The 22,125-nt window shown below is 34.0% G+C and overlaps 2 protein-coding genes across 3 annotated transcripts; one reads left to right on the forward strand and one right to left on the reverse strand.

Moving 5' to 3' along the window:
• Window positions 1-498: 498 nt before the first annotated feature.
• Window positions 499-17,984, reverse strand: Dhc16f (Dynein heavy chain at 16F). Its single transcript, XM_076908454.1, has 63 exons — window positions 17,951-17,984; window positions 17,736-17,910; window positions 17,544-17,628; window positions 17,361-17,481; window positions 17,087-17,276; window positions 16,876-17,017; window positions 16,417-16,656; window positions 16,177-16,333; window positions 15,966-16,068; window positions 15,693-15,876; window positions 15,463-15,632; window positions 14,980-15,381; window positions 14,679-14,910; window positions 14,462-14,611; window positions 14,252-14,380; window positions 13,477-14,157; window positions 13,267-13,413; window positions 13,023-13,199; window positions 12,650-12,958; window positions 12,410-12,526; window positions 12,186-12,322; window positions 11,919-12,109; window positions 11,711-11,826; window positions 11,477-11,622; window positions 11,236-11,381; window positions 11,024-11,156; window positions 10,707-10,923; window positions 10,503-10,637; window positions 10,239-10,424; window positions 9,956-10,157; window positions 9,682-9,863; window positions 9,379-9,602; window positions 9,098-9,306; window positions 8,759-9,014; window positions 8,484-8,675; window positions 8,203-8,427; window positions 7,852-8,107; window positions 7,569-7,759; window positions 7,306-7,478; window positions 7,069-7,252; window positions 6,814-6,985; window positions 6,559-6,720; window positions 6,288-6,464; window positions 6,006-6,202; window positions 5,701-5,946; window positions 5,394-5,631; window positions 5,014-5,316; window positions 4,753-4,938; window positions 4,508-4,680; window positions 4,072-4,432; window positions 3,753-3,986; window positions 3,548-3,688; window positions 3,285-3,475; window positions 2,752-3,197; window positions 2,483-2,683; window positions 2,307-2,405; window positions 2,088-2,230; window positions 1,831-2,001; window positions 1,572-1,751; window positions 1,293-1,388; window positions 1,032-1,232; window positions 824-941; window positions 499-747 (listed from the first exon to the last, which is right to left on the reverse strand). The coding sequence occupies exons 2-63, from the start codon at window positions 17,894-17,896 to the stop codon at window positions 518-520; spliced, it is 12,264 nt and encodes a 4,087-aa protein (XP_076764569.1). The 5' UTR covers window positions 17,897-17,910; window positions 17,951-17,984; the 3' UTR covers window positions 499-517.
• LOC143431592 (uncharacterized) lies at window positions 3,008-21,724 on the forward strand. Of its 2 annotated transcripts, none has more exons than XM_076908453.1 (3): window positions 3,008-3,152; window positions 20,168-20,523; window positions 20,751-21,724. In XM_076908453.1, the coding sequence occupies exons 2-3, from the start codon at window positions 20,356-20,358 to the stop codon at window positions 21,138-21,140; spliced, it is 558 nt and encodes a 185-aa protein (XP_076764568.1). In that variant the 5' UTR covers window positions 3,008-3,152; window positions 20,168-20,355; the 3' UTR covers window positions 21,141-21,724. The 2 variants fall into 2 exon arrangements, with proteins under 2 accessions (XP_076764568.1, XP_076764567.1); XM_076908452.1 differs by lacking the exon at window positions 3,008-3,152 and adding an exon at window positions 18,393-18,673.
• The last annotated feature ends 401 nt before the right edge of the window (window positions 21,725-22,125 follow it).

Consider the following 22,125-nt stretch of genomic DNA (forward strand, 5'->3'; position numbering starts at 1 on the left):
AATAAATGAAGATTTGTTTTGCGGGATTCTAATTAGATGCTTAGATGCCCTCTAAACTGTTTGGTTATCAAGGACAGTTATTCGCGGTACGAGTTGAGAGGGAAAAGAGATAACGTTACTCTGCTATTATATATGTTTGTTTGGTGGTATGTATATATAAAATTTGGTTTCAGTATCGATAGATTATCTTTATACTGATCACTATATGATGATAACCATTGCATGCCAATTTGTCTGAAGAACTTATCGATTTAAGAGAACGTTTATAAATTGCGCTGTGTGTGTGTAACTTGTTACTGCTATTTGTAGACATTTTGTGTTGTATATGATATTGATATATTTTTTATATCAAACTATATAACATTAATCATTAAAAATGAACGAAATAAAAGAGTCACTACCTTTACTTATCGCCAAAGTAAAATTTGATACATAGAAAACTATAAACTTACACCTATGCAGTTCGTAGATAATTATTAAATTATAAATAATTATAATACCAGTTGCAATGCAGGATTTAATTCATAATTTCAATTAAAAGAGCTGTCCCTTTTAAAATCCAATATGATTGTTGCACTTCAGATGGAAGTAAAACTGCAACAACAAAGTTTGTACTGTGCCCAGTTGTAGATAATACACCCGCTCGAATTGCTGTTTTATATAAAGGACAAATGTATCTTTGATCATCTTTTGGTAATTCCAAAACTGGATTTATGTGTAAAACTGGAAGAGTTGGATGCATTTCACCTAAAAATGAACAATATAACTTTTAATTTTAAAGACTACATTAAAAAAATAATATTTTGCGAAATTAATATTTTACCTATATTGGCGTCTACTAGAAGCATAGATTGAAAATCCCATCTACCAGCATCAATGAACAGTCCATGTATTAAAACTCCATCTTCTGGTATTTTTAAGCCTTCATACACCTCTATCGCCTAAGATATATGTGGATTTTATGATGGAAATGTTATTTCATTGCACTATTTTTAATCGCGCGTAAAATGTTCTTATAATAAGAAGAGAACCTCTTTCTCAAACTTTTTGTGTTCTATTTCAATCATCTCCTGATCAAGTACAACTTTAGTAGTAATGAAGTCGAGTTTCAGATGGTCGATAGGAATATTATATTTTCTTGCACATGTTTGCAACATGCCAGTTAAAAATCCTTGTGGAAAAGATAAGCCCGAAATCCAGAAAGAAATAGGTTTTATATCAATCAACCATATCTGTAATGGATAATATCTATTAAAACAATCATTTATTTTTGTTTATCTTCTGTCCTTTACTTGAATGAAGTCAATTCGAAGCTCTAAATTTCTTATCCAGCTTCCTAAGGTCTTCAGGGATGGATAGACATTTACATTATGCCAAATTTGTGGTACCTAATTTAAGTAAAGATAACATCAGAAGAAATTTGTCAAAATAGTTCACCTTTTTTCAAATTATTATAATTCATAAGTTATGCTCACTTTAAACATTGTTAGGTGGTATATTTATATACATATTTATTTGTTTTAATAGCACAATAGCTCGTTACGTCTGCACAGAGCTAATTATTACAGTACCTGATTATTAATAAAAGCCACAAAGACCTTTTCTAATTCTTCAGACATGACAACGAAACCTTTGATGGCTCGTTGTAAATTTTCTATCGATATATGTATCCTCTTGAGAAGTACATTATATCTGTCAACTTCATGAAGGAGGACAACAGTCAGAGAAGGAAGTCTTCCTACTGAATCTCTCTATTCGTGGGAAAAAGAATTCTGTAATAACGTTATACTCGATTCATACTAGCTATGTAAAGTAGGGTTTCCTGCTTACTATCAAGTGTTGTGGATTACATTTCACAATATCTATTTTTGATCGGATTCTACCCTTTATCATATCAGCAACTTCGTATGCTATATCCGAACTAGATTTACCTTCGCTGGTGACAGATTCCTGCGGTTGCACTTCCAAAATAGTGTTCAAAATAAATTGTGCTTCTTTTAACTGATACAATTAAGGGAATATAAAGATTTGAAATAGAAATGGAAATAGAACATTTCTTCCAATCATGTTCTATTAAGTTTTATTACCTGATAAATAATATTTGCATTTTCATGCATTCCAAAAACTTCTGGATCATCAATTATAGGAAATGTTTCAACAAAATTCTTATATTCTTCTAAAGTTTCGTAAACAGGACAGTAATACTTTCCAGATGGCGAATAGACATAATCTGTAACATTTCATGCTTGTAAAATTATTTATACGTGTTATATATCATATATTTCTCAGGGATATCTAAGACTTACTGATATTCAAAATTTTAGGAGAAAAGAATATAGCCAAGATTGTTTTCATGCATCTTAAGTCCCAACTATCAGTAACTCTCCCTCCATAAGTAATTTCACCTGAAACAAATGCAATGATCGTATTCAGTGCACTGAAATTCCATTTAAAAAAAAAATATGACTCTTATTTTATAAACCTGTAGTGTATATTAATGCATTCCAAGGTATATGATCATGTACACAAAATATTTTTAGATTTAGCAAGCAACATTCCCTATCACTGTCATTAAATTCATACAGAATGTTCCATCCTAAAGGACCAAATTTTTTCCGTTCCTGGATAATAGCATGGAAGAAACAGATTCCAAATATAATTCGTCGCCAACTTTCATCTAAATCTAAACATTACAAACGTTAATGAAAAGTTTTTCTATTTGAGCGATCAACATTCATAATTCTCTCTTACGATGTTGTTCAAAAAATTCCTCGCTTATGTCATACAATGCTCTTTTAATATTGGCTTTGAGTCCTTTCGGCGGTTCATTCGTAATTTTTACAGAATTCTGTAGAACAGAAACTGGAAAGGCAATGCTTGGCATCGAACTTAGAAATAATCGAAAATCGGTGTGAATTATTCCTTCGGGTTCTTCGGCGATTTCAAGCACAAGCTGTTCCATTTTAATCATCCACGAGGTGGCTAGGTGACAGTTTTGTAGAAACACCCATCTACCTTCAACAGTACCCGTTCGTAGGTGCCCTTCCGCAACGGGGCCTTGGCCCTGTCCTAAAGAAATTGAATCGTATCTGTTGGAGAAGCCCATGTCATTTGCGAATTTTTGAAAAGCACTGAAGGGGTCCGAGCCAGTTGTAAGTATAAACACTAATGGTATTTTATACGATGTATCTGCAAATCTGAAAAGAATTAACAATAAATTTAATACTCATGATTTTGAATCAATCCCATTTAGAATCTGTAACTTGTTCATTTATTATGTATACAAAAGATTTAATGCTGCCATAGGCGATTCCACGAATTTCTGTCCCAGGTGTTTCGATACATAGGCCGTTATTGCAAAAATTAATTGTTCTTCTTTTAAAGATTTCAATAACATTAATTTTTCAATATCGGTTAATAAGTTATCCCAGTCGTGTGTAGCAATTTTTTCATTCGTAGGAATGATATTGATTTCCTAAAAGGCAATTAAACAGGATTCCATCAGGATAAGTTCAAATTAAAACCACAATGTATTTTAGTTTATTACTTCTTTGAAATATCCAAGAGTTAACGTAATTTTATTAAATGCATCATCTAAAATATTTTTGAAACTTTCGAACGTATCACGCAAATAATTAATTGAAGACCACATTTGAATCGTCAGAGTCGGATAATTCGGTATATCATCCTATTTAAAATATCTGTCTTATATACATACACATGTACAAGTTTTTATGAAAAAGATAACTTACGACGGCAATTTGTGTAGGACCACGTAACATAAAATTCCACTGCGCTTTTGATATGATCTGTTGATTCATATATATTGCAACGTTAAGCATGAAGCTGAATACCAATTTATGTTTTTCAAATAAACCTCGTGAAACGTTTGTGTATATAGCTAAAGTTATTTCATTCAGTAACATTTGTAAACGTCGGTGTAAGACATCTTCCTGTTCAGTAGATTCAATCACCGTATTAAATATCTGAAAAAAATTTTATCAATGTTACACATGATCGCAGACGTATATAGAAACGTGTATAGAATCTGTTCAACATGTAATTATTTACTTGATTGAAATATTTTAATGAAAATTGATACATTGGATCTATATTTGCAAGGTTCGCAACGACAAAATACAAGACCGATCCACGATTTGCAACCGGTCGATATTTCTCGCGAGCGATTGATATCTTTTCTTCAGTTGCTTCACTTTCGATTAATCTTGTTGCAATAATTGCAGAAGTTTCTTTGCTGTCGTTTAAAGTTTCTATTAGATCCTCATTGTCCAAAATATCATCGCCCGCGCCGTACAACAACGTCAGTATTCTGTCCTCGATATTTTGCAATTGACCTTTGTCTGCATTGATCTTCATTATTAAATCGATTCTCATTGTTTCAAGATCCGGCCTTTCAAGCCGTACAACGTCTCTACGTAAAGATCAAAGGAGATACATATATATGTAATTGTTAAAAAGAATAAAATCGCAAAGATTGCACACATACGCAAGCAATTGTTCTTCGAGGCCTCCTATAGTTACGGTAAAATTCACTATTGTTACTTTAATACAGATTTCTGGTAAGTAATGGGGATTTGCAATTTTTGTAGTAATGTATAGCTTGAAATTGCTATCGTATTCAACTTCTGTATCACCAAATCGTATTAATGTTCTACCACCCTAAATAACCACATCAAATAGTACTATCACGGTCTCTTACATTGCTTAAACTGTACGAAATGCTATAAATACTTGAATAAAAATTTGTTTGAGCAAAATGGGTTCCAAACTTGGATCCAACACTTCTCCTACTTCCTGAATTAATACAGGAGTTCCAAGTCTTATAGACGCCTCTAGTATCCTCATTAAGTTTGCGTCCGTTAATTTGCATATTTTGAGATTGTTATTTTGTTCCATGTTCCGTATCCACCTATTTGCCTTAATTCAAACAGAATGTAACTCGCAGAACTATTCGCAGAATTCGAGTAATTTTGTATATTGTTAAATAGTCACCTGTTCTTGAGGATCAATCATTAAAGGCCAACGACTGGTCTGCGTTACAAAGATTGCATTTTCAGTACTGACTTTATCTCGTGGTAAGCCGTACGTGTTCCAGAGACGAATTTCATAGGCGTCGGCTAATATTGTGATGAGACTATAATTTTCTGTCGTTTCTATGTTGTAGTCTTTGCAACTGGATAACCAAGTATATACCAATTCTTCTCTGTACTCGTTTGTAAAAGCACCCAGATAAGCAAGAGCTCCAGCCGCTACCAGCGTATCACCAGTTAAATTAAAAATTTGTTTGTCGAATCCCTGAATATTCAGATTAAAAGAAATTATTTATATCTCATCGTAGTATCTCCTTCTAATACAATGCTTTTTTCTCATACGCGCGTTAATTCTTCCCATCGAATTCGTTCATCTGCTAATGCAGATGTTAGTCTTCCTGATCTATTTAATCTTGCTTCTGCTAAATTCATTTCAGTTTCTAGCTTATTCAAATTTTGTATGGCTTTATCATATTCCTTTTGCAAAACTTTCATTTTGTCCTCCAATGCAACGAGTTCTTGCTGTTTTTGCGTAAGGAGTTCTTCTATCTTGTGCAATTCCTTTTCAGCTTTCTGCAATCTGTGATGGCAATTATTAGCATTTATTTACTTTCATGAAACTTCGTATTTAAAAGTTTTACATTTTTACCTCTGTCGTTTTGGTTCGACAACCCTGTAGATCTTAGCGTACCCATCTATTGCTCTCACCCAGATACACAACGATTTACAAGCTTTACTTTGCCTAGCGACCAGATCTGGTCGAAATTCTGGGTGATTGATATATTCTTGTAACCTTTGCAGAAGCTTGTCGCTTATATCGTCTTTAGGGTAAGCAATTAAACGATCAAGAAAATGTATGTCGCCCAAAACCAACTTTGCGGTTGGCCAGTCCGTTCTGACGTAAAAATATAGTATAACAGAAGTGTTTTGCTCTGAAGGATTAATAGAACTCACTTTTCACCCAATAGCAAATTCACTGCCTCCATAACGAATCGTACTAAGTGAGGTGGTTTAATGAAGACACGGATCTCGTTAATATCTTGTTTACTTAAAGCTTCGAGCGCTTTCTGAGCTTCCATTAAAGCTGGCATTGCTGCCTCCAAGTCCTGTCTAGCGTCAGTTTCTAATATTGCCGTTTCTTCAGCCTTCATCTGATAAATATCAAAATATAAATTCGATAAGTAATAGTATCAACGTCATCGAATCTCTTTTTGGAGTAATATTCGTTAGTTGTACTTTCGCTACTGCTTCTTCAGCAGTCACGATGTACTTAGCTTTGTCGCATTCAGCTTGTTGTTTAGCAATAATTTTTACCAACTTCGACACTTCGTCTGTACTTGTTTTAAGTTTCGGGGCAAGAATGGTCAATTGTTCTTTCATTACGCTAACCATCTCATTGGTCTCTCGAAGTTTCTACTCAAATATTAAATACCCGACGATTGTCATCATTTCACGATATTCCAGTTTCTCACTTTGAGGAAATTGTTAGGATCAGTCCAATACTTACATTGAGACCATTGGAAATTTTACTTTTCAATGATTCTATTTCTTTCTTCTTTCTTTCCAGCGTTGTTTGAAATAGCTTTAAAAGTTCCAAGTAACTGCTCGGTGTGGTGTAATATCTTCTACGCATTTCTTGGAAGAATCGGTGTGTCACTTCTTCTACGCTCTAGAATTTTATGTAGCTTCTTGTAAATCTCAACGCTTTTTTACTTGATATCATTTTTTTTTCAACAAGGTTTTGTGCAGTGGTAAACATTACCTCATGGATTAAGACACAAATCGAGCTTAGGCCGGCAAGTTTTGCCGGATCATTCGGAACGATTATAGCTAATGAACTTTCTGCTACCGACAAAAGTGCATCGTTTGGCCATTTTGTAAACCAATCGATAGTGCAGCAGTTTACCAACGATGGAAACATACGACATCGATGTCTGCTAGATCAAATGATTACTTGTAATTCAGAGTTTAAGTATAAATGTACAATCTAGTAATTAATATTAATTAAAGAGTTGACCTGAAAGCGTCACCTATAGGACTCATACAGATCATTAAGTGGAGTTGATTTCTGACTCTTCCGATGAAAAATTGATAAATTGCGTCCCTATTTCCTTCGTGAATCCCTGCTTCTTTAGCTGCAGGTCTAGTAGCTATAATAACTTTTTCAAGTTCATCTGCCTCATACAAATTTGGTACTTCGCCTGGAAATGTCGCCTATATAGTAGTAAGTTTCGCGAATCGCGAACAAAGTTACCTGTATTGAGAGTATTATTGATATCTTCCAAAAATTCTTCTAGCACGATTTGAGTGTCCGTGAATAAAAAAGTAGTGTTCCTAGCGTGAGCACCTGGCTCAAAATAAAAACGACGAAGATCTTCGTGCCACGAATTTTTATCGTATGTGCGTGTTACTTCTATCTGATAGCACCTTAAAACATTCATCCGTATTATAAATATCAGATTTTTTACTCGCGTACTATTGTGAAAAAGGGTTTCTCTAATGAAAGTTAATACAAACTTGAAGCCGTTTAAATGAGACGCCAGTTTCGTCAAGCTTTGCTTTCCCATTCCACCAACACCAACCAAAAGGCCGTTACCTCTTTCGGAGCGAAGAATTCTTGCCAGTCTACAGACATGCTCTATAGCATCTATAAAAAAAATGATTCTCATGTCTCTTCCAACAGAAAAACGATAATCCTCCAAGTAATCCTGTGATGTAAGCAAAAATGTATAAATTTAATCATTAGGATATTTGCATATATTAATCATGATCAACCGGCAATATATGTATAATAGCAGACCTCTAAAGTTCTTCTAACTTTTGGTATTTCTGCAAGTTCTTCGTAAATACGTTGCTCCCTGTCCGCTCCAAAGGTCATGAAGTCCCCAAACAGTAGTACCGGAGGTTTTTCGATGATTTTTTCATTCGGTAATTTCACTACCTCTATGCCAAATGCACTCATGCATATACTATTTAAAAGTTTGTAAAAATAACTCTTGTCCAGATTGTTGATCAAACGGTCATGAAAAACACGAAGACATTCGTGGTAGAAAAGTCTAAAAAAATGCAGACGTTTGTGTTTGTGTGACTCTTATCCTTCCTTTCTTTTTCATAGCAACGTAATTTTAATGATTATCCCAGTGAACTATACCTATACATTTCACTAGGTTGTTTCACAACCGTAGCATCAACTTGCATGATACCTTGAATACATTTCGATAAATCCCGTAAATTGAAGATATAGTGACTCTTCTCTGGTGTAGGTAGAAGATCTATTGCGATCCTTTGATAGATGTCGACTGTTGCGTTCACTATTTTATCACCGATCAGTTTAACAGATTCCACAAAATCTTCCAGAAATCCATTTAAAATTGCCCTAAAGTACTCGATATTTTATTGTGAATTCGATCGCTGTATATTGAAAGTGTTTACCTGAAAATTCCTTTGAGGGACACCTCGGTGGGTGGTGGGATGAGTAGCATTGCAAAATGTCTCACGAATCTTGGTGTTAATGGATTTCTACCACCTCCTGGAGGAGCACATGCTACAGTGAAAACAACGTCTTCTATATCCTTCCAGAATAACTTTTCTCTATCGTACATTCCTTTAAAGTCCAATAATTGTCTGCATAGTTTAAGGATTACATTTAATGCCAAGTTCAAAATAAAATTATTTACATCAGTTATTTTATATAATTGAAACGCTACCGCAATAGTTCGATAGGTGGTTGAGATCCATACGTGTCCAATTTCGGCATATTGACATCGTCGACAAATACACATACCCGTTTTCCAATAGGTGCTCCTAAAACAGTCCTTTTTCTTTTCTCCAATTTTAGTTCTAAGATCTCTTGTGTCCTGCCGCTGCTCGTTTGAGCAGAGAAGATTAAATTGATCGGTACCCAAAGGTGGTTGTGTTCCAAATCATTCAAAACTACTTTTGTTATTACCGATTTCCCAACTCCTGTAAAGATACATAGGTTCTTTGCTAAACATATTTCTGTAATTGAAACCACAAAGAAGTTGTCGCAGAGAAATTCTGCTAACCGGTATCGCCAGTAAAGAATACTGATTTGTTTATTTGGAGTAATTTTCTCATCATGTAACCAAATCGTACAGTATCGACAGTTGGAACAAGTATGTCGAAAAATGGTATTTCGTTATCATATTTAAATTCTGACATAATATCGGTCCAAACGTCTAACCGATGTTGCGGAACATTTACATAGAGATCCCATAAATCTATCGATGGCAAACTGTAGGGATAGAGTAATAGTATATTTGCTGATTTGTTAAAGCAAATGGAGATTATTTAGAAGTTATCTTACAATGCATCGGCGTCGTTTTCAAACTGCTTTCTTACGAAAGCTTCGAACAAACTGCGAGAGTTATCTGTAACGTTACCGCCAACGGCCCAAAGGTAAGCAAAAACAAACAACTGAACTAAAAATGTTCTGATTCGAGCTTTTTCCGTGGTTCTCTCTATGGCCTCTGGTTCGTTTAAAATACATTCTATTATCGCACAAGTCATATTCGCTTTACTAATATCAACCTGGGTACAATATGTAGGAAAAGAAACAGTCGTAAACATGTAGTGTTAATTATTACGTAATGCAAAGATAATTTGCAACCTGTGCAATTGGAAACATGCAGTTTCTATTGCAGAATACTAATCCATCCTCGAAATATTTTTGAAAAAGTTCAATAATCTGCAGTCGATGTTCATTTTTAACGATATTATCAGGGATTGTTTCCACCCATGATTTCACAAAAGGCATCCATTTTAATTCTGTAGGATCGACATATACCATACCTTGAAAAAAATGCAATATAAGAATTAAGAAATAAAGAATGCAAATATAAAAAATAGTGGTAAAATAAGCAGTAGAATATTGTATTTCGAACCACAACGACTGACAGTAGCAGGTGAAGCTTGAGCAAGGTCCATGACCTCGAATAGCATACGCATGTAAGGGGTAAACTTAATTCTTTCGGAATTAGCTAAACATAACATTTTATTATCGTCTAAAACAGTGTTCATATTTTCTATCCATACTGCGTCGACGGGTCCATCGCATACAATCCATTGATGATCTTCCGTAGTAAACTGAAGAAAAGAGGCGATGTTTTGGAACAAATCATTGTGTACACTTTTATTGCCTTTGTGTGGACTAAAATTTATACTAACAGTACACGCATAGCGAACTGTAGAACCGATTAATCCATCGTGCCATTCGTTGGTCATTATATCTACTTGTCCATATAATTCGCCAATCGTAATTGCTTTTGGATTGATCACATACATGTGAACCGGTTGATAAACAGGATTGGGTATATCCATTTCGTGAAGTCGGTTATAGGTAGTAGCAAGATTCTTAACATAATAAAAATAAGTATATTATGAAATTTTTTTTATCTTTGTTAGAAAAATATTATATAATACCGGACTTACTCGAAGAACTGTCGTTTTTCCTGAACCAGTTGGACCAACTAACATCACTCCGTGTCTCACTTGTAGGCACTCGTGTAACTGAGTGACTTTTTTTAAAATGCAAGTTTCAGGTTGCAAGTTTGCTTCTTTTAATGCCTATAAAGATGATATTGTATGGAAATTGAAAGGAAAAGTAGCATATTGAAGATAACAGTGTATTTATACCGCAATAGCTGTGTCTTTCAGAATACCGTAACCCTCCTCAGGGATTTGAATGCCTGGGAAGAGATCTCCCACGATACCTTCGAACAATTCGGCATCATCGCGTAAAAACTTTGGTATATTACTCTCGCGTAAAGCTCTAATTAAAACAACGTCTTCTGGTTTATCAGGATTGTCCCGTTTAAGACTGCCAGCCATTACCAATACACTCTTTACAGCTCTTTGGAAATTAATGAAAGTAATTCAATGGATGATTATTAGCTTAAAGATAAGATACATTTATTGCAGTTATAGCGAAGTTAATGACTGTAAAACGAAACCTCATTCCAAAATCGTAATGATCCTGTTGAGAAAGTTGTTCACTGCTAAGCGTATACATCAAGGTCATTTTTTGTGACAATGGTTTTGACGATTCAAATCCTTCTGAATACAGTGTAACTTCAGCAATTAATTCTATAAAAAGGGACTGAGTCAACATTCGTTAATAATTTCATTCGTTCCAAGTTAGCTACACTATTTCTGCGAAACGCACTATAATCCGGAACCATCATAGATATTGGTCGAAACAGTGCTTTTAAGTTATCTGGTAATTCCGTTCGACCAGCATAGCCGGGGTTCATAGTGATAAAGGTTGCACATGACATTACCAATTTGATCATTCTTCCCTCGAACATGAATCTGGAAGGAACGTATGCGTTCAATACGGATTAAATTGGGTTCAGTTTGCATTTCGCTCCAAGTATAAAACGCTACAACTAAATTAAACGATTTACTTAGCAGCTCTAGCAATCTTTGCGTTTCTGATAGTAATTAATTGTTGAGCTATTACAGAAAGCACTTCGATATCTATTCTATTAAATTCGTCGAAGCAGCACCATGCACCAGAAGTTGCCAATCCAGAAAAAAATCTGCCCATCATCTATATCGAACAATTTTTCTATTTCTATTATATTGAATGACAATAATTAAGAGCAAAAGCACTACAATTGAACGATAATTTCGTATACTCTGTAATCAAGTCCTTCCGAACAGTTAAATACGACACATTGAATAGCGACTGCTTTTGCCAAATCTTTTGTTGTTTCTGTCTTTCCAGTACCTGCAGGACCTGCAGGAGCACCGCCTGTCGAATAATTATTGGGTATTAACGATTGCTAAATGCGCATTTATTGAAAACAATATTCTCGATCTTTTTGTTGCAATGTTCAGAAGTACCTAAATCCAGTTGAAGAGCTCCCATAAGGCACAAATAGCATTTGTCCGTCAAAGGAGTTATTACTAGCCTCTTTTGAGCTCCGAGATATTCGTACCCGTAAAGGTATTCAGCATTACTCATCCGCGCTATACAATTATCGATTTCGTTATCCCAATAGTAACGTAACGATTTTATCCAATCAAAGCTGGTACTATAATGGAAATTATTTGTTGACAAAGTGTTCATCTAATAGTAGTTTTATATTGGCAATTCATTTTAATTTTCACCTAGATGTTACTTTATGTTCAACTAAAGTTGTAACGATATCTCTGGCGTGCACGTCCACTGTGATTAAATTAATTATAACGTCGCGTATTAATTTTGGCAATTCTCCCCTCACCATCGACGCTAATTCAGTTAGATCCTACGTAGTAAAAGCACAAAACATTCGGGAGAAGCTTTTTCTAACAATATTGATAAATTTATGAAGAGACTAATAGATATACTGAACTGTGTAACATTTTCGTTCGAACTCTTTCATTTTCTCGTGTATACTTCCATGATCACTAGACTCCAAGATAAGATGAATATTTCGAGTCCAAAATATTTGGGATACGGTGAGGACTATCTGATAAGGATAAGAGAATGATTACTTTATTATACTTGTCGTAGAAATTTTTTGTTAAGAGGAAATGTTACGTATGCAATGTTTATTATCGTGAAATTATAAGGTATCTGACTTCCCAAGTACCTGAGAAGGATGCATGGATAGAAAAGGCTTTCGACCTGTCTCTGCCAGGTCTTTAATTCCCGCTTTCAGTTTGCTTCTTAACGTCGAGAACATAGCTTCTTCGACTCGACCTAACCAATCTTCGACATTACCCCTAGCCCTCAAACCCTTTCCAAGAGAAACTCTTTCGCCTTCCGGTGAGATCATTGCAACTATGTCCGTAGTTAATATTATTTCCTCGTCTTCACCTTCTTTTGTGGCAAACTCCAATCTATGTATCGCATCAAAGCATTTCTGCAGATGCCTTTGCACGGCGTGAGGGTTTTTCGTCTAGCGTGTTACGTTATAATCGTTAATATTGGTTTTAAATTTTCCTCTTTCAATGCAATAATACCTGAGCCAAAATTTCTAAAAGTTCATCATTAGATAAAAAAAAGAATCGTGGAAAAGCTATCCGTTTCGTCTCAAGATACGCTTCCAGACACTTCATTACTTCGTCTAGCATTTCATTATTCGCCTCAATTTGTTCTTTTAGACCTGATTGCGTGCAAGCTGGCATAGCTAACGGTGCCTAAAAATGATTAACAACGCAATCGAGTGTTTGTCAAGCAAAATTTTTGGTATTATTGGTTCCATACTTTATGAGTTCGTCTCATAAGGTCTTTCCAGAACTTGTCAACCTCGATAAACAGCTTCGCTTCCATAGGCAGCTGTCGTTGAATATCCGGAGCTGAAAATATTGCTTCGAGGTACAACCATTGCTGTTGTAAATACTGCCATGCTTCCTAAAGTAAAGATAACTCGTGAACTATTTTGAAATCAATTCAAATCTTATAAAAGACTCGTACCAAGGTGACAGTAAACAAATCCAATTTTTCGATCCATTCTTCAATTATAGGTCGAATGGGACCAACGTGACGGGATGCGTTGATAGTCTGCAGATTTATGTTACTTTCATCCATTGCAGTCTGAATATCCTCAAGACTACCTATGATAAAAACATCTTTTCCTTCTTTATACGGTATAATAATAAATTTCAGATTTTCCCATATATCGACCACTTTTTTCAACATATGCTCTAAATTAGCTTCGGAACTCGCTGCCGCAGCAATTTCCATTAATTCGTTAGGTTTCAAGAAAGCACCAAGCTCCTCCATTTGTGTCCAAGTTTTCTTCTCGTCGGGCTTGAAAATATAATTCAATATATCTTCAATTTTTTCCCAATGTCTACCACGCAAGTCTGGATTTCTTAAGTAACCGAGAACTGGTAATTTATTCCTTATCAATTCAGCGCTTTCTCTCAAATCGGGTATAATGTTATTCGGTGGCAAACCCCTTTCCAATTGAATTAGATTTTTCATAGTGCGCATTGTGAACGCAGTGATTTCTTCGACATCCAAGGTGTCGAAATCAGCAGAGTACCACTCGTAAACGGCATTCTCCCAAGATGTTAGGCTTTCCCACAATAACATACGTAATTTCAATTCGTTCATTACTTGATCTAAAACGTCGAATCTTGTCTGCTCAAGCTGTTTAAAATAGAAATAGGATATTAACAATTACGCAATGTTATTAAATAGTTGATGAAGAATATAATTTTTCTATATGCGTTACGGTAGATACTTTAAATGTTCTTTGGTGCGCACGATATCCTTCTGCAGTAGCTGCACAGGCGGTTAATCGTTTATTGAGTTCCTTTAGGGTGTTTAAACAACCATCAACATCACTTTCGTAATCCAATAGCCAAGGTTGCTATTGAAAGGAGATATAAGGGAACGAATAGAATTTTTTATTTTTTAAAATATGCACACAGATGTATGTAATCCATTGTACCATTATTTCATCGTGTATTTCCGATATCTTTTCGTTCAGTGCAGTGATATCTTTCTGGAGTTGTGAATTGAATTTGTTTATTAACTTTGGTCTTTCTTCCAATCGATTTTCCACGACTAAACGTAAGGTTGTAAAATGACTTCCGATACCCTGTTTTCGTAAACATGAACGTTTTATCGGTGCAAGTTATCAATTATTTGTCATGTGATATTATTACCAGATAATTTGCCATATCCACTGATGGTATAGGGAAAGCAAATTCTTCCATTGTGTCGTACAGTTCCTTCACATAATCCAACTGAGCTTCCATCTCGTCTACATTTCCTTGAGTTTGATCTACAAACTTTATATATGCAACATATTCTTCGGTTGTCACGGGTGTAGTTTCCAAGTAATTAATCGAATCGATTGCCTGCGTTAATAAAGCGTCGACTCTATTCCTTCCAATTCTAATAACACAAGTAGATTAAAAAATCTGATAGACACAGTAACGAAGAAGATATTTTCCTCACAATTACCCAGGCATAACTGCTTCGATGACTCCTAACTTTCCTCTGGGAGCAATTTCAGCAGCGTTTTTGAATCGCTCAACTTGGATGAAGAAGAGACCGAGTGGTTGAAAATCGATTATTGTATTTATTAGATCCAACTCTTTCTTATAACGTATGCTCCACTGTCGGAATAATTTGCAATCCCGATTATCGCGAATAATATTTTCATCGAAAATCATATCTTCGTGATAAAATTGCTGGATCTCGTTGAACCGTTGGCAATAACGTTTCATGCAATCGAAGTTCTTCTCTAAAATATCCTCCAATTCAGCTTTAAAAGCATATGTAATTGGATCCTGTTTCAGAATATCTTGAACCTCTGGAGGATTTCCGCAAACGCGGTCTTCTATTTTGTGATTGATCATGGGCCTTGAATCGGTAAATTAAAACTTTACGATTTTAAAAGATCGTTCCATACATTGGTTTTACGGAAAATATTATCATCCCTACCTCGTGAAGGAATGGAAAAATGGATCCGAGAGCAAAGGTTTAATAGCGTATAAGTTCTCTTCCCACATTTGTTGTATAGTTCTTATTACGAAACGGAAAATGCTTACGGAGGGATCCGTAACAATTTCAGAAGATGGTAAAATAAGTAAATCTACCACGAAATACGGCAACTAAAAATGACATTTTTTCAGTTGCAAACAACTTGTAAATATTAATTGTCTACCATATACCTGAATACGGTGCGAAGGTGGTCGATTTTCTTTCAAAGGCATATCGATTGTATCATTATCTAATGAATCATCATCTGGTAGAAATTCTGTGTGAATCTTTAAAGCTTGTAGGAACTTTCGATAAGTGTTTAATAAAAGACCGTGCATCATATTTGTTTGCATATAATCAATTAGATGAATGAAACTGAATAAATATTTTCCACTATTAGATCTGTTTTTTGTATTACAACTGAGATGTTGATAAAAAGTATAAACGGGTAAAGAACGGCTTACCACGACAGTCTATAACATTTTTCTCTTTTTTTTGCTTGCTCGATATAACTCATCTTAAGAATGCCATCTTTCGGCATTTTAAATTTGACTACACCGAATTCACCTTTAATGTTCGATCAAAAATTTATAGAAGCAAGAATGAGCAAATCAGGGAACGAATAAATGCATAATTAAATATATCGAAAATATTACTAAATTGTATGCATAATACCAAGCTTTCCATATGCAGTTTGTTCTATGGTTATATTGGAGTCATCAGGAGTGTATCCTGCCCTTAGTAGAGCACCGAGACAAGCATTGTTAATAATATCTACTGCTAATCTTCGATATTCATCTAGCTTATCCCTAATTAATTCTAGTTTTGCAAACTGTAAGTAAATATATATCATAACTTTTGGAGGTTTCAATATTTATTATACATATATGTGTTTGCAGTGAAATAAAATTTTACCTGCTTCTCTACGAAATAAAAAAGTAACAGCTTCTCAAGAACGGTACTATCGAAGAAACTCGAGTTCAGAAAAATCGAGCACATTGATTTAATCTCCAGCAATGCTTTACTGAGTATTGGATCTGATATAAACAGATTTTCCTCCAAATAATTTTTTGCCTTGACAAATTTTTCATAACTGACCGACTTCTTCCAAACGTAGAAAGCTTTCCACATTCGAAATATAACAAACGTCTTTATCTAAATAAGGATATATATGTAATACGCTCATTGTCTAATCATTTCACGCAATTATCTTTTAAGCTATTCGTCACTCGAAGGACCTATTAAATAGGATTTATTCCGTTTCGAGAATTGTCCCTACGATCTCATTAAAAAATATTGTTTTCCAAAGGATAATTGCATGAGAAGCTGGTTATTCTGTATCAAGATGCAAGTAGTCGAAACATAGTATAATACCTTTAATAACTTTAAATAAAAAATGTATTCTCTTTCCCACTGTTCAATAGGAGTGAAACTCATCTCGTCTGGACTATACTGGGTTACACCACTGGCACTTATAGTCATATAAGTTTTACCTAAATCTTTATACTGAACAATCCTGTAAAATATAATTAGAAATTATTCATTTTTCAGAAGCCAAGACCCAAAACATTGAGATATTATTCACTTTAAAGCATAAGGAGTAAAATATTTCGAAGATCGATTTACTGCGTAAACCATGTAAAAGAATCCTATTTTAGGGTCTTCACGTAATTGCCGAATTAGTTCTAATTGATCAACAAGCGGTGGGGCATCGAAATCTTTTCTCTTTAAATATTTCTCGAAATCCCATGGAATTTTTTCCCTCGATTCAGAACCTATTTCTCATAAAATAAAAAGTAACGAGATCATTCGACGAGATAATAAAATCGGAAGAAAAACCACATGAAAAATGTTTCAACTTGTGAGTGTTTTCGACGTAACGTCTTCTATTGATATTTTTTCTTCATCCATTTTTGTTAATGATATCCTTGGTTTGCATACTTGTTTCTTAATTTTGTCTTGTTGAGCTCTAAAGCCAGTCTATGGAAATACATATTATAAATATAGATTAGTTAAAGAAAAAATATTAAACGCATTCTTACCAACGGCTCTCGAATTTCAGGTTTGTATTCGATTTTTTCCAGCAGCTTTTTGTGTGGTTTGAAAAACGGTATTTCATTTCTTCCTCTGAACGAATTGCCAAAAATACATTTTATTACTTATAATGACAAATTTCTGTAACGCACTTTGTAACATTTTCAAAGTTATTTTAAGAATTTTAAACTTTAAATTACATTTTACAAGTACGTGAAGGTTTTCGGCACAATCTGAATACTATGTCATTAGGAGATGTATCCAGTGTAATAAACGATTCGGAATACTTATGGGATTTTCTAGATTTCGAAACATCCACGATGCTTTCCTCGCTTGCTTTATGCTTACCGTTTCTATCCATTTTTTTTTTAGTTTCTACAGCCAAATATCGATCAAACAAATAAAACTCACAAACAGAAACCTTCAAACTTCGTATACAGCTACATACACACCACTCTTCGCGTTATAAATCCACACAAAGGTTTTACTTAAATTAATAAAACTTAGTTAATAAAAGTTAATAGGCCTTTTCGAATAATAATGTTGTTTATAACAATATAGCAAGTACCTTAAATGCTGTTAATGTTTGACAAGTTGTTTTACGAATAATATCTCGTTATCATTGTATTGTAGTTAAATTTGTAATAATAAAATTTAAGATAACTAATATAAAAATATTTAAATATATAAAAATGACTAATCTATTTAATATGTAATATTTAATGAGATGGCAAGAACGTTCTCCACACCCGGTCCTTTATGAACAGTATTACCGAATGATAGTCTGATCTCTTCGTTCAAAATAACACCGTCTATAGCGACCTCTGCAATTATAAACACACCCGTCTATAGTTCACACAGTTGTAGGTTATCATGGCGTACGCTTTCAGTCGAGCTACAGATACGTGAGAAGTTAGATATGGGCTAGTGTTGTGATCGTTGCAATATGTTACGCTTTACTGCTAATACAGTGCTTCTTACGTAAATTTCTGCCTAATGTTTTGTCAAGGTATAAATTCACGTAACGACGAAATGTGATGTTTCTCCTGTGAAGTCGTTCCATCGTGACAAGTTAATCGTTTATTAAGTTGTAAACGAATTATACTATTTTGTACGATCGTTCTCTACATACACAAAGGTGCGTAAATGATCTTCAATTTTTTTCTATACCGTTTTGTTTACCCTTTACGTTGTGTTGATATATTATTACATATCGTGTATTCGACATCATAATTGATTCTTCGAATCAAGGATTGATTCATTTGACGAGATTGCGTAAATAACCTTTCCGTTACCTCATTTTATTGCATAATAAAATATACTTTCATTTAGTAATTATTATTTTAGAACATTAATCAGAATTGGCATGTTAATCTAAAAAACATGGGATTATATTAAATTATATTTTATCGATTAAATTTTATGGGTATAAGAAATTGAACACGTAATATATCATATGTGTATAATATGTCATCAAAAATCCCATTTGTATTGTTAGATTTATATTTGCTAATGAATGTCACTTTCTACCTGCATTTTTAGTCTAATTAAATAATTCACATTGTATCATCACGTTATTAGGTACTCGAATAATTAAACTCGGATTCCAGGAACTGATTTTGTTTACTTCAATGGTATACAGCTTTGAATCTTTAATGCATAATCATATCCTTTTTGTTACCCTTATTACTACTTTGTTGGTGGTAATCTAAGTTGCATAAATCAATGATTTACTTTTTGTCTGTTTTCGTGTTGTTAATCATTTTCAATTCTAAGTATTACTCTCGAACATTATTTTCAATAATAAAACCCTAATAAAACCTCCTCGTAAATTTTGATCGCCTACTGTATCATTCTGCCGTAATTATAACCTGTGTATTCCTGTTAGTCATGCAGATATCTTATGTTACACACTTTGAATATTTTTCTGAGAAATACTTGATATTTTCAATACTATCAGAGTATTTACATGTTGGTTATTGCATTTGTAATATTACGAATAATCTTTTTTCATTATCTTCAAACATTTACGTCCTTCATTTTAAATCGTAAATGAATTCGATTAAATGTTAAAGTTAATGATATTCTAAAAAATTCTACTACCTTTCGGCTAAAATACAAACTTACTAGTTGCTTACGGAATTCAGGATTCTACCATAAAATATAATACAAGTTTCGCGAAGAACGTAGAATAATAATCCTGTTTTTACGTAAAGTTCAAATTTAAAGGTTAGTCCTCAATGAAAACTTGAGGTAACCGCAGAAATGTAACATGCTTGTCGCGATCGTTCATGTGATACGTACGATTCAAATCTTCGTAACTCTTTTTTGGAAATTGGAAATTTATTAGAAAATGATCATAGTATAAGTACACATCGATGTGATTTAATGGAGCAAAATTTATTCAGCTACAGGTACATGTACTTACGTACACAAAGCTTATCCTTCTCCTTTTGTTATACCAATTTTTATACATCGTTTCAACTGCTGTTTGTCTCCCTTTTCACTTTCTCGAAATTAGCCATAATCATTTTGTTCTTTTCCGAAGCCGTCGAATCATTGTAAAACGAAATAAAAACATTTGTACAGCACTCATAGTTCTTATGAAAGATGATCGTTTAATCTGTTTCAGAAAATTATTTCGCCAAGGTACCTAGTCATTACAATAAAAAAATCAAGTAAAGCCTTGTATCCGGGAAGTGACCTCAACGACCCGACTATACGTTCGAATACATTAAACTCTATACTCCTTAACAAACGCCGGACTACGTTATATATTTTTTGCGTGTGAACTTTTTGTATTCAAATATCGACGAAAAAATGGACCGAACATTCGTCGACGAAGAAACTGGTGAGAGCATTAGCCTTCCACCTTCCGACTGTAAGATTGGACCGTACGTTAGTTCGATAAATAACGTCGAAACGGGAGAGCCAGAGATTAATGTGGTCGGAATTGAAACTACCAAAAATCGAAGGACACGATTCCAGGTAACCTCTTAAAACGATTAGCATAAAACGTACGTTATTTTTCTACTTTACAGTCATAGTAGCATTTATCGTAAAGTTATAATCGGTCAATGAACGTACATGTTACATAATCTTACTCGATTTATTATTTAAATAATCAGAGGAAATTCCGAGGATTTGAAACTTTCTTGCGTGACAATGAGAATGCAGTTAAAAAGAAAAAAAGTTAATGAATAAAAATTGTTTAGATTCCAAAAGAGGTGAAGGAAACTTTATCGACTAAAGATGGTTCTTTAAAAAAAAGTGAAAATCTAATGGATTTGGACCCGGTTCCTGTCGGAGCATCTTTTGGCCAAATAAATCCAATTTGCGTGCTTTTTCTCGCTGTCTTATGTTTCCGTTGGTTGTTGCCTGTATTGATGTTTATCGAGACATCATTGCACATTTGGGCCCACCACAAGAATAAAACTTTGAAGAATGCCAACGTGTATTTCCGTTCTCCATTTCATGCAATATCGGCCGAATTTTGCGCGTTGTGTCAAAATGAAACGTGCATGAACCGTGTCAGTAAAATGCACCAAATACGTATGCACAAGTTTTTGCGACAGTGTAATTACATGAAAAGAGTGGTAACGTGAACAACTGATCCTATTTGAAGAGTAACTGCAAATATTGATTAGTTGTTTTCTCCATAAAATATCGAAGGAGACGTTTCATCAGCTATGTAGAGTCCTACATTGCCTTGATAAAAACATATCGTATTAAATGCATTTTAGTATTAAGAAGATATAAACCGTTTCTTCACTTCCATTAATTTAGATTCTAAAGTAGAAGAGAATAATGAAGAATGCTAAAAAATAAAGAAGAGATCGAGAATTAAGATGGTGTAGGAAATCGATTTTGTGTTGGGAATGTAGATGTATCATTAACAATAATAATGTAGCAATAAAAATATATAATTATTATTGTTACATATGTACGCATATTAAAATTATGATAATAATCAAAAGAAATAGTCATCTCATCGCTTCTCTTTCCTTTTTAAGTATTTATACTAAGAGTTATATTTTATAAGCGTGTAAAAAAATAACTTACTTCTTTAAGGCAAATTCAACTAAATATGATTTATATAAATTTTGTCATTTGTTATTGAAATAATAAAGTTGCGTAACTACCAATTTACTATGTATTTAAGAATAAAATTATTCGGTCAATAAATATAGGGAAATGTGGAACCTGTTAATAGCATTTGTAATATTATCTTACAATAACTCTAGACAACTGACTACCTATTTCTATTCCGGGTACCTTCGAAATATTTTACTAAAACAATTTCACGATGTTTTGCCAAAAAACATGAAAAATTATTAACGAAAATATAGAAATAGCTACTCGGTTGTCTGCACAAGGTTCAAGTGTCTTCCATCGCAACTGTTTATAGGCTACAAAATTAAAGATAACATTCTAATGTTCCCCACTACTTAAGAGCACCAACAGTGAGGCTCGTACACGTAGTCCCGACGATTTACGCACGTTGTATGGCACTAACACAAATACAGGATGGTAGTTAACTAATGGAGCTCTGCTGAAGTAGTATCACTATGCATTGGTCGGTTGTATTTT

Source organism: Xylocopa sonorina, chromosome 18, assembly GCF_050948175.1.
Source record: "Xylocopa sonorina isolate GNS202 chromosome 18, iyXylSono1_principal, whole genome shotgun sequence".
In the NCBI taxonomy this organism is placed as follows: domain Eukaryota; kingdom Metazoa; phylum Arthropoda; class Insecta; order Hymenoptera; family Apidae; genus Xylocopa; species Xylocopa sonorina.